This window comes from Cervus canadensis, chromosome 33 (assembly GCF_019320065.1).
Source record: "Cervus canadensis isolate Bull #8, Minnesota chromosome 33, ASM1932006v1, whole genome shotgun sequence".
NCBI lineage: Eukaryota > Metazoa > Chordata > Mammalia > Artiodactyla > Cervidae > Cervus > Cervus canadensis.
In genome coordinates, this window is record NC_057418.1 from 19,597,138 (window position 1) to 19,609,658 (window position 12,521).

The window sequence follows — 12,521 nt, forward strand, 5'->3', positions numbered from 1 at the left end:
AAATCTATTGTCAAGGCCAGCCTCGGGAGCTTAATCAGAGTCAGGAAGCGTGTAATTTTCTGAAGTGTCTAGCCTCTTAAAAATAACAGTCAAAATTGCAAAAAGTTCAAACTAATACCTTCCTAACCTAGATGCCTTCAAAGGACAGGCTCTTGAATAAAACTTATATTACTTCCAGACCTTATTATAACATCAAAAAGCATAATTTATTTAAAAAAAGGTTATCCACATCCACAATTCACATGTTATCTAGAAGTAATTTAGACTCCTAGAACTTTGAATATAATTCCAAATGTCAACAAAACTTTTGAATTTTTATAGTTTTACATGTCAAATGTTAAAATATTTAACTCAGTTTTATCATTGTATTTAAGACTGGTTTCCTCTGGTAAAATATTTATTTCCTTAATGTTTATGCCTCAAGATTTGGGACATTAAGTTTGTAAGTCAGGTGATTCCTGCCTGGCAAACAGTTGTGATTTTTTAAAAACATTCCATAAGATAAGAAAAAATATGCATACACATGCATTTATTGCTGAATTATGGAAACTTTTATTATTATGAAAAAGAATATTACCTTGATACTCCTTTCAAGCTATTTCTTATTCATGTATTTTTACCCACAATTTTTTGTTGTTGTTCTTTCTCCTAAATTTACAAAAGAAGTATAGGCATTTACAAGGCCACTGAGCAAACACATAGTTGCATTTTGAGGACAAACTTAACAAAATGCCATGATGTTATTTAAACCATATTAAGACTTTGTCTAATAAACTGATTGCCTACCTGTCAATACCTACTTGGTATCTCCATGGAAATTTTATTCTGTAATGGACCTTAGCATCTTCCTATTCATAGTTCTTGTATTAATAATGCAAGTTTTATGTATATAAAAATGAACTTGTCAGACTTTTTTTGAAATATTACATATTAAATACCTGGCCCATGCCTCTCATTCTATAAAAGTATATGTTGTTAGACTCTTCACCCTTTTTAGTATTTTACATTCAGTTGTATGTTGTATGTCAGAATACAGAAGAGTTATATTGTTTATTCACTGTATGTAATGAAAAGTAGAAGAAAATTAAATATACTTTCCTGACTACAGTCAATAATCACAGTAAGTCAAGAATTGAGAACAGTGAAAGTATGGGTATAGGTCTGTTACTCGAAACAGTTTCGTGCTGAAAAATCTAAATGTTAGTAAGCTAGACAATGGTTAACATAACAAACATTTTTGTTAATGTACTTATTTACCAGCAACACACTGTTTTGCATATAGCAGTGAACAAAACAGATAAATACCCTTCCCCTCATGGAGGTCATGTTTTCATGAGGAAAACAATAAGCAAAGTAATTAGTTCAGTGAATGATGATTTGAAGATAATAATAATAGGTAATTCTTTACACCAGGCACTGAACCCAGTGCTTTGCGTATATTAATTAATTCAGTAATTGTCTGAGGATAAATACACTTGCTCCTTTGAAGAAAAGCTGTGACCAACATAGACAGCATATTAAAAAGCAGAGACATTACTTTGCCAACAAAGGTCCATCTAGTCAATGCTGTGGTTTTTCCAGTAGTCATATATGGGTGTGAGAGTTGGACCATAAAGAAAGCTGAGCGCCAAAGAATTGATGCTTTTGAACTGTGGTGCTGAAGACGACTTTTGAGAGTCCTTGGACTGCAAGGAGATCCAACCAGTCCATCCTAAAGGAAATCAGTCCTGAATACTCATTGGAAGGACTGATGCTGAAGCTCCAGTACTTTGGCCACTTGATGCAAAGAACTGACTCATTGGAAAAGACCCTGATGCTAGGAAAGATTAAAGGCAGGCAGAGAAGGGGATGACAGAGGATGAGATGGTTGGATGGCATCACCAACTCGATGGATATGAATTTGAGCAAGCTTTGGCAGTTGGTGCTGGACAAGGAGACCTGGCGTGCTACAGTCCATGGGATCGCAAAGAGTCGGACACAGAGTGACTGAACTGCAATACTTACCACTCTGGCTCCATGTTATTTAGACGCAAAAACTTGGCAAGGAGAGATTAAGCACCTTATGCAAGGTCTTGGGGAAAGTAGAGCCAGAGCTGAGATTTAAATAGAGGCAGTGTAGTTCCAGAACTAGCTATGTTTAACGTTACATATTATCACATACTACTTGTACTAGGTGTGAGAGGAGGGGGATAGAGACACCTAGAGGAAACACTATGAAACTACCTCAAAACTCATTCATCTGTGTGATGCACCATGAACAACTCCCCACCAACAAATGGGATGATACATGTGACAGATCAAGAGCTGGTTTCTTTAGAATGCAAAAAACTCTTAGAAAACAGTTAGAAAAGATACTAATCCAATAAAACATGGATGAAAAGCATGTGCAAGGAAGTCAAGAAATACACATAGATCAAAGCATATGAAAAGATATTTAGATACTTTTCTTTTTTCATATTTAAATATGTAGCTTTTAAAAGTAAATCATTACATTTACTAATGACTAATAAGGAGACAAAGTTATAGGACTCAATAGAAGTGTCAAAAGGGCAGTTGATAGATGTGCATGGGAGTTGTAGTTCTGAGGATACCAACCAAGCTTCCAGGAGAGAATTAAGCATTACAGAAAATGATTTGAGTGACCATTTTTTCAGTTTTCTCAGGGGTGATTTGTGGCTAGTACATGCTTGATGCATCTTTGAGAAGTTAATTCATTGCATATAATGGGTGCTTTAGGGTATTCACATTCTCTCTTAGAATTTTCTGTTGAGAAGGTCTGGTTATTAGGATTGAAAATAATGGCAGTACATTTAAGAGATTTAACAGGAGAAACCCAGGGAGAACTTTTTGAAAATTGTATAAAGAGGATAAAGGAAAAAAAATATAGGGACCAAAAGGAGATATGAGAATAGAATGTGGTCAGTGTTCATACACACTGTAGGTTAATTTTTAAGAATTCACCTGGTTTTTACCTATTGCAATTTAAAAATCTACATGTGAGTAATCAATTAAATGGTGCCTAAAAAATGTTAAAATTTAAGATTTTATTATTTCACTAAAAAAGAATTTATGATACAGCAAGAAGATAGATTCCAGTATGCTGTTTATAATCCTAACTGTGTATTTTATTTCCAGGGAACCTTTTATTATTTTATCAGGAGGCTTGTCATATGACACTGTAGGAAGAAGACCTTGCTTAACAGTAATGCATGGGAAAAGTACTGCAGTGCTAGAAATGGACTACTCAATTGTTGACTTTCTGACGCTGTGTGAAACGCCGTACCCAAATGGTAAGTGTTGTATCTTTAAAATTCATTCTCTATAGATATCTATTATTTAGAGCAAGACCTCCTTGTTTTCCGAGTACTTCATTTATCCCATTGTGCTGATTCTTCTGGGGAAGGAACGCTGCCTTCATAACTTTATAAATTTTATTTGAGAAATTTTGTTTAATAAACTGTCTGTTTCATTCTACATTTTGGTAGCAAGTGCCTCTGAAGGGTAGACAAAACTGTCCACATTAAGAACAACTTAAAAATCCTCTAAAAATCTAGTGTGTCAGTTACAGTTTTCCAGAATAACAGAACCAATAGGAGATTTTAGAAGGTGAATGAGAGCAGAAGCATGAATTTATTTTAAAGGAATTGTGAAAATGTACTGCCGATTTGAAACTTCAGGAAAGAGTTTGATTTGCAGTCTTGAATCAGAATTTTTAAGGCAGGAAACTCGGGAAGATTTCTGAGTTGCCATCTTGAGGCAAATTGCTTTTTTCAGAACACCTCTTGTCTTTGTTCTTCAGGCCTTCAACTGATTGAATGAGACCCACCCAAATTATCTACAATTTTCTACTTTACTCAGAGTCTACTAACTTAAATGTTAATCACATCTTAAAAATGCCTTCACAGCAACATCTGCACTGGTGTTTGACCAAACAAATGGGCACCATAGCAGACACAAGCTAACACATGAAATTAATCATTATCATTGACATGTTATTATTTCAGGGGAAATTTAGCTTTTATTTACAGCTAATTGAGATATAAATATATAATGCATTTTATAGTTGATATGCACATAGAAAATACCCAAGAAAGAGTTATAATATTATAGTGGTAATCTAGTGGATTTCTATGAGATCCAGTAATGAGAGCTGTTCTTAAGGATATTCAGATTTAAATTTGAGATATGTTATTCATGTACTGTCTTGGACTTTGCAATACCGTGGAAGGTACTGAACTTGTCTAACTCATCTTTACAAAACAAATAATTATTTATGGTGTATTATATAGATTTATCTCATTTAAAATATACTGCCCTTACATTATATGAAGTACAATATCAGAATGTTAAATATTTGAATGGAACAAAATAAAAACCACGGCAACATGTTTTGTTATCTAGTTTGCAGTCCTCTTGCATATTTGTAACTATTGTTCATGCCTTGTTTTCCTGTTCCAGATTTTCAAGAACCATATGCTGTGGTTGTTCTGCTAGAAAAGGATTTAGTACTAATAGACCTTGCACAAAATGGGTAAGAAATAAAATTTGGTTAACAGTTACTTTAGTATGTGGTGAAGAAAGAGTCTCTTTAGGATTGACTGTTTCATTTCTTTGAAAATGCTACATTTATATTCATAACCTGGACTCCCTTTTAGAACTACAGATACACATTTCTCATTACCTGCCAAATTTCTCCATTATGGTACTCATATAGAAATCCAAGTTTATATCAAAATTGTTGAATTTCTGAAATTTTTTATGATTCAACCTAATACTTGAATACCTTGAAAGTGAAAATGAAAGTCACTCAGTCGTGTCCAACTCTTTGTGACCCCATGGACTTGGACTATATGGTCCATGGAATTCTCCAGGCCAGAATACTGGGGAGTGGGTAGCCTAACCCTTCTCCAGGGGATCTTCCCAACCCAGGGGTCGAACCCAGGGTGGATTCTTTACCAGCTGAACCACAAGGGGAAGCCCAAGAATACTGGAATGGGTAGCCTATCCCTGTTCCCCAGTTCGATTCCTGGGTTTGGAAGATCCACTGGAGAAAGGAATAGGCTACCCACTCCAGTATTCTTGGGTTTCGCCTGTGGCTTAGCTGGTAAAGAATCCCCCCCAGGTTCAGTCCCTGGGTTGGGACTATCCCCTGGAGAAGGGAAAGTCTACCCACTCCAGTATTCTGGCCTAGAGAATTCCATAGACTGTAAAGTCCATGGGGTCGCAAAGAATCAGACATACATGACTGAGCAACCTTCAACTTCACTTCACTTCACCAATCTTGTTACTCTTTTCTTTAAATCCCTTTGGATCTCTGTTGGTTTTTTATGTAAAAACAGTTTCTCAGCCTGCTACTCTACATAGAAGGGATTCAGCGTACCTTTCCAACCTGGTACCTGTTCTCCAGGAAAACTGAACAGTGTCAAACAAGCATCACACGTCCATGTCTTTTCTTACCTAGCTCCCAGCAGCTGAAACATTCCACGTGTGTCACTGCCATCAAAAATCCACGTAACTTTCAAAGGCAGCCTTCTTTTCCTCTTCAAGCTTTTCCTATTCTCTCCTAACCAGATGTATCATAGCTGACCTGTAAATTCTCACCATAGCTCCTGTGCAACTTTTTGTGGTATTTCCAACATTCTGCTTGTTCTAGATTAGATGATAGCATGTTTACTTATAAATTTCTTGAATGGAAGGACATTGTATTACATTAGTTGTATTTCCTGAGAGATAATCATTAAATATGGTTTTAATGAGTTTACCCATTCAGTATTTCTGGATTGGGGGCAGTTTTGCCCCTCAAGAGATGTTTGACAGTGTCTGTGTAGACATCTGAGGTTGAGGGGAGGGGTGCTGCTAAACATCCTCAGTGCACAGGGCCGCCCCCGTGATACTGTCTGACCCACAATGGGAGTGGTACTGAGATAGGAAAACCCTAAAGTCTAAGTGAATGGTATTACTTACCTTACTTTACGGCATTCCAAAATTCACATCAACTTAGTGCGTGCTAACTGCAATAATGATTTTTTTTTCTTCCTGAAAATAACAAGACCATGTCAAACAAAGGAATTTAAAAACATTTACTCTCAGTGATAGCCCTAGAATAGCCTATTGTTAAATAAGTTTAAATATGTTTTTCATTGTTTCATTAATCATAGGTAATCATTCATTAACAAATGTTTTTTCTTTTCCTCTTGTTAAAGATACCCTATATTTGAAAATCCCTACCCTTTGAGTATACATGAATCCCCTGTTACATGTTGCGAATATTTTGCTGATTGTCCCGTGGACCTTATTCCTGCACTTTATTCTGTTGGAGCTAGACAGAAACGTCAAGGCTACAGCAAAAAGGTATTGAACATGAATTTTACTCTTTACTTCACATTTCAGTATTTTATACTTCTCACCTTAACGTGGTTGATAGTGATACCTTTTCTAGAGAAATTAAAAATCCTTTCTGGAAATGAAATATGTTATTTACTATTGTCATAAATATTTTGTGAAGATACATGCTATGCTTGGAAATTGCTTTACACAATAATCTTTTCTTACAGGAATGGCCCATTAATGGAGGTAATTGGGGCTTGGGTGCTCAAAGCTACTCAGAAATAATTATTACAGGGTAAGTAAAAGTCTGTTTTCTCCTTAAAAAAAATATTAATAACTAAATATGATTAGGACTACATGAATATTAATTAGTTAAGCAGGTAGTACTTTTCTTTATACAGTAACATCATAAGTAATAAGTTATTTTATAGAACCTATGAATTTATCCTAAATTTTACCTTTTTCCTCATTTTGGTAACTATGTTTAAGTAACAATATATCTAACTTCAAAGAAAAAATTAGTGTAAATTTTTTCTTCAACACATTCTTAATTCATTTGCTTTTCACAGGCATGCTGATGGGTCGATTAAGTTCTGGGATGCTTCTGCGAGTAAGTATTCTGAATATTATTTGTTACATGCTATGCAATTATTGCTTTTATGTAATCTGTTTTGTAATAATTGCATAGCTAACATTTAATTTGAAATTTAGAGGCTGTAAAGTTAATGCTTGATTTATCAAGTATTTGAGTAGAATTTATAATAGATGAAGATATTTGAAGGATGTTAATTCGTAAATCAAGAATAATTCTCAGCAGAAATACTCAAATCCTTTTTTCAGTATTTTTTCAAACCTTCTCTTCCTAACTCAGAGATAAGAGAAGAGAGAATATGTTTCAAATCAACATAAATCTGTTGAATAATTTTAGTGTCTGATTCTAAACTTATATCATGAAAGTTTATGCTCTCTATGTGAATTATATACAGTGGTTACATTAGCAAAAAGGAAAGAATGCTTTGAATGAGTAGTGTACAAACACTACTAATTACGAAATTAGAATCCAGTTAACTCAGGGTATATTATGCTTCATCATGAAGGAGTGTGTTAGATAATAGTGGTACCTTTCTGAGAGAAAATAATTCTGTAAAGCAAAATATGTGCTTTATTATTTTTATTTATGCTTTTATCTTTTTTTTTTATTATATATTTTTTTTTTTTTTGTCATACATTGATATGAATCAGCCATAGATTTACACGTATTCCCCATCCCGATCCCCCCTCCCACCTCCCTCTAATCTTTTTACTCATTTTTTTGATAATCTAAATTCATCATGATGGTGATTTTTTTTTAAATGAATACAATGAGTGTACCTTCTTTGGTCGATGAAGTGCAGTGAATACATTATGTAAAAGAATAAGAAATACAGACATAGGAATAAAAATATGATTCAAGAAACAGGCTGTTTTTCTGATGTGATATATCCCCTTTTATTCTTTTTGTACTAAGATATTTTATCCTTTTTTTTTTTTTTTAGTAACTCTACAAGTATTATATAAACTAAAGACATCTAAAGTATTTGAGAAGTCAAGAAATAAAGATGAGAAGCCAAACACAGACATTGTAGATGAAGATCCATATGCCATTCAGATCATCTCCTGGTGTCCCGAAAGTAGAATGCTGTGCATAGCTGGAGTTTCAGCTCATGTCATTATTTATAGATTCAGCAAACAGGAAGTGATTACAGAAGTCATTCCGGTAGTTGTCTCTGAATTATTTTCAATGTCAAATGTCTGACATTTACAAGTTTTCAAATCACTTAGGAGACTGTCGTACTCATTTTTAAAACACCTCAGTATTTACATTGAATTTACCTTTTGTGAAGAAAAGGCATATTTTTATGTATATCTTTTTACTGAACATTTATTTAAATCTTTAAATGCATTCTGTTTCATTTAAGGAAAGGATATAAGTATGAGCCTAATCTAATTTAGCATTAACAGGAGTGCCATAAACCCTAAAATCAAAATGTGTATGTGTGAATGTACTTGCACACAAACACACAATCATTTTTAAAAAGCTGAGTCAGAAACATTTTTTTCTTTGTGAAATCTTTATCTTTAGTAAGCTCACTAAATTTTTCCTTTAAAAATGTTCTTTCCACTTTAGTGTACATGTGTGTATGTATAAACTAACAAAATGAACAGTAATTGTTAGGAGAGGGTCAACTGTCTTATTTTACAACAGATGCTTGAAGTTCGGTTGTTGTATGAGATAAGTGATGTGGAAACACCGGAGGGTGAACAGGCTCCACCTTTGCCAACACCGGTTGGGAGTGCCAATCCACAGCCCATCCCCCCTCAGTCTCATCCTTCTACCAGTAGCAGTTCATCTGATGGGCTTCGGGACAATGTCCCTTGTTTAAAGTAAGTTAAAGAAAAATACAGATGGTTTGGAACTTACCTCTTAATTTAGATAAATTATAAGCATTAGTAAAGTTAAGTAATGTTTTCCCATGATAGAGTAAAATGACATAACTACTTCTCTTTCTGCATTTCACTGTGGTTAATCCAACTCATTTTTTTTGTGGCACCAAGAGGAATATGATTGCATTCCATGATTTTATCCTTAAAGTAATATGATTTGATCTCTAAACCTACTGGTAGAGCAGCATGGATCTTTCCTCTGTATCTAGCTCATTCTTCTCAATCCATCATCATGTTTTAGTCTGGGTTTATATGTGGATCAAATGTACACGTAGACTGCTTTCTGGCGTTCTGAAAATTCTGTTTTTTCAGCCTTTAGAGATACAGTTGTTCGGTAATCATTTTTTTTCTTTTTCTGAATCTTCTTTAATATCACAACATTGTTATGTAAATGCCTTTATTGTAGAAATCCAGATTTAATGCGTTTTGCTTTTCTATAGGAGTAAATTGGACAAAATTTATTTTTACTTTTATATTATTGAGTGGTTAAAAGTTTTAAAGCATCAGTTCAGTTCAGTCACTTAGTCGTGTCCAACTCTTTGCGACCGCATGGACTGCAGCACACCAGGCTTTACTGTCCATCACCAACTCCTGGAGCTTACTCAAAGTCATGTTCATTGAGTTGGTGATGCCATCAACCATCTCATCCTCTGTCATCCCCTTCTCCTCCTGCCCTCAATCTTTCCCAGCATCAGGGTCTTTTCAAATGAATAAGCTCTTCACATGAGGTGGCCAAAGTATTGGAGTTTCAGCTTCAACATCAGTCCTTCCAATGAACACCCAGGACTGATCTCCTTTAGGATGGACTGGTTGGATCTCCTTGCAGTCCAAGGGACTCTCAAGAGTCTTCTCCAAAACCACAGTTCAAAAGCATCAATTCTTCGGTGCTCAGCTTTCTTTATAGTCCAACTCTCACATCCATACATGACCACTGGAAAAACCATAGCCTTGACTAGACGGACCTCTGTTGGCAAAGTAATGTCTCTGCTTTTTAATATGCTGTCTAGGTTGGTCACTTTTAAAGCATATGAGCCTTAAAAATGGCATAGAAAGAAAACAAAGAGTTAAAATCACTGAATGATTTCATGAAGACTATGATTTAAAGTATTATATTTACAAAGAAGTCAATTAGGGTGTAAAGAGAAGACAATTAAGGTCGTGACTAAAAGTGGTTGTGGAAAATGTCGGAGATTCAATACAAAAGTTGGGGGCGAAAGGCAGACTGTAGTAGATTCAAGATAGGGTAGTCAGAAAGACAGTTTGCATTTGTTAAAAGAACCAGTCTTTATACTGTTTTGACTTTAGGTCTACTAGAACCATTACCGAATAGTTCAATAGTTGCTGAGGAGATTGTCTGCATCATCAAAAATGCATTCAACCAGAGATAAAGCAGATTTTTTTATATTACAATCACTCATGATATAGAGCTATAGAAAAGTACAGCTTTTTAAATCTTCTTTATGTGCTTACGTAAATTTGAGATTGTGTTCTATGCCAGTGGTTCTCAAACAGGGGTGGTTTTGCTCCTCAGAATGCTTGGCAATGTCTGGAAACAATATTTGTCACAACAGGAAGGAGTGCTACTGGCATCTACTGTGAAAAGTGAAAGTCGCTCAGTCATGTCCGACTCTTTGCAACGCCGTGGCCCGTACACTCCATGGAATTCTCCAGGCCAGAATACTGGAGTGGGTGGCCTTTCCCTTCTCCAGGGGATCTTCCCAACCCAAGAATCGTACCAGGGTCTCCTGCACTGCAGGCGGATTCTTGACCCGCTGAGCTACCAGGGAAGCCCGGGCATAGAGCCCAGGGTTGATGCCCGACATCCCGCCGTGCACAGGACAGCGCCGCACAGCGGGGTTGGCCAGTGCAGGGCGTCAGTGGTGCCGAGGGTGGAAGCTGGTCGGGCCTTGGAGTGTACGCGTGGAGGCGAAGCGGCTACTTTCTTAGAGAGGTCTGAGGTTTCTTCCCTCTTCCTCTCCCCCCTCCCCCCACTCTCTCCCCTCCTCCCTACCCCCTCCCCTTTCCTTTCTATCCCATGTGTATATATACACACATACTTCCTTTCTGCCACAGTCTGGCATATGTTTAGATAGAATGAGACTTGGAAATAAAAGAATTCTACATCTTTCCCTTTTGTTACTTACTCTGTAGTACTTTAAACTTAAATTTGTAAAATTTACATTAATGTCACTTCTGATTTTCATGTATATTTCTCCTGTTTTTTGTTTAATTTTTATAAGCATATAAAGTAGTTTGAGGTTTGATTTGGTAACAAGTTTGAGATTTTTGTCTAAAATCCACATATTCACTAGTGACTTTTAAATCACAGGCAATTTGAATTATATATATATTTATATATTTTTTTTACCATTTTAATAGTTTTCAGGTAAATGCAGTTATTGTTAACTTCACATCGTTTTAGTCCACAATCTCAAAAACCAATTTTAAAAGTCAGAGATATGTGAAAATAACTAATACTTAGATTTTGTTTGTTTTTTGTACAAATTATTTTTGTACTTCATTCAGTTGTGGTTTTTTTTCCCATTGAAGTATAGTTGATTTACAATGTTATATTTCTGCTGTACAGCAAAATGATTCAGTTATACCTATATATATGTTCTTTTTTAAATATTCTTTTCCAGTGTTCTTCATCATAGGATGTTGAACACCGTTCCCTGTGCTGTACATTAGGCCCTTGTTTTTCATTCATTCTGTGTGTAATAGCTTACATCCGCCAACCCCAGCCTCCCCTCCATCCCTCCCTGCACGTAACTGTCTTTTGAAGAAACTTTTTAAAAGTAGCTGTTTGATTTTGTTTTTAAGTATTTTCATTGTGCTTTTTGCAGGGAATTAGTCAAATCAGACAAATCGTTTTGAAACTGCCAGGCCTCCAAACATTATTTTTAAATTTAAAATACGTTTGTACAAATTATGGAGCTTTTCATAAAAATAAGTTCTACCCTTTGTCTTTAAAAAGGAAACAAGTTAATATATTAAAAACATTAAAATGATAACTTGCATATAACCATTATACACGTTAAACATAATGCCCACCCAGCCCTCATTTTGTATTTTTAAAATCTAACATATGTCATCATTTCTTGATTCGATTTCTAATTTTTTACCAGTTGAGGCTTTTTCAGCATGTTTGACTGTTTAAAGTTATTTTTACCTGAGAATGTTTTTGTTTCTTCATACTAAGTAAAATAAAAATTCTATGACTTCTGTGTGTCTTCATCACTTACATCTAAAATGTGCCCATATATGGCTATCTGAAATTATCCCTGAATGCCTGTTCCTGCTCTTGAAAATCTTAGTGTGAGTATATAAGTGTGAAAGTCACTCAGTCGTGTCCAACTCCTTGCAACCCCATGGACTGTGTAGTTCATGAATATCTCCAGGTCAGAATTCTGGAGTGGGTAGCCGTTCCCTCATCCAGGGTATCTTCCCAACCCAGGGATCGAACCCAAGTCTCCAGCACTGCAGTCAGATTTTTTACCAACTGAACCAGGAGGGCGGCCCTGAGAATCTGAGGTGCACATAAGTATGCCAGAGGGAGAGTGGACACTTCGTTGAAGCTTACTTGACTCACACAGGGAGAAAACAGCACACTCGGACTCTGCAGGCTGTGCTTGTGTCGACAGAGGCTGTCTCTGGTGGAGGTGAAATGCTACTCAGTCTTTATTTTTGTCTTTTGAGGTGGATGGCTG

The 12,521-nt window shown here is 35.7% G+C and overlaps 1 protein-coding gene across 4 annotated transcripts in view; it reads left to right on the forward strand.

Annotated features, from left to right (window-relative positions):
- STXBP5 (syntaxin binding protein 5) overlaps nucleotides 1-12,521 on the forward strand; it is a 153,293-nt gene that overhangs the window by 89,372 nt on the left and 51,400 nt on the right. For all 4 annotated transcript variants that reach the window (XM_043456790.1, XM_043456791.1, XM_043456792.1 and 1 more), the window contains 7 exons: nucleotides 3,136-3,290; nucleotides 4,459-4,531; nucleotides 6,204-6,351; nucleotides 6,555-6,622; nucleotides 6,897-6,937; nucleotides 7,863-8,083; nucleotides 8,573-8,751. In XM_043456790.1, coding sequence (XP_043312725.1) covers nucleotides 3,136-3,290; nucleotides 4,459-4,531; nucleotides 6,204-6,351; nucleotides 6,555-6,622; nucleotides 6,897-6,937; nucleotides 7,863-8,083; nucleotides 8,573-8,751 — 885 coding nt within the window. The remainder of the gene's footprint in view (nucleotides 1-3,135; nucleotides 3,291-4,458; nucleotides 4,532-6,203; nucleotides 6,352-6,554; nucleotides 6,623-6,896; nucleotides 6,938-7,862; nucleotides 8,084-8,572; nucleotides 8,752-12,521) is intronic.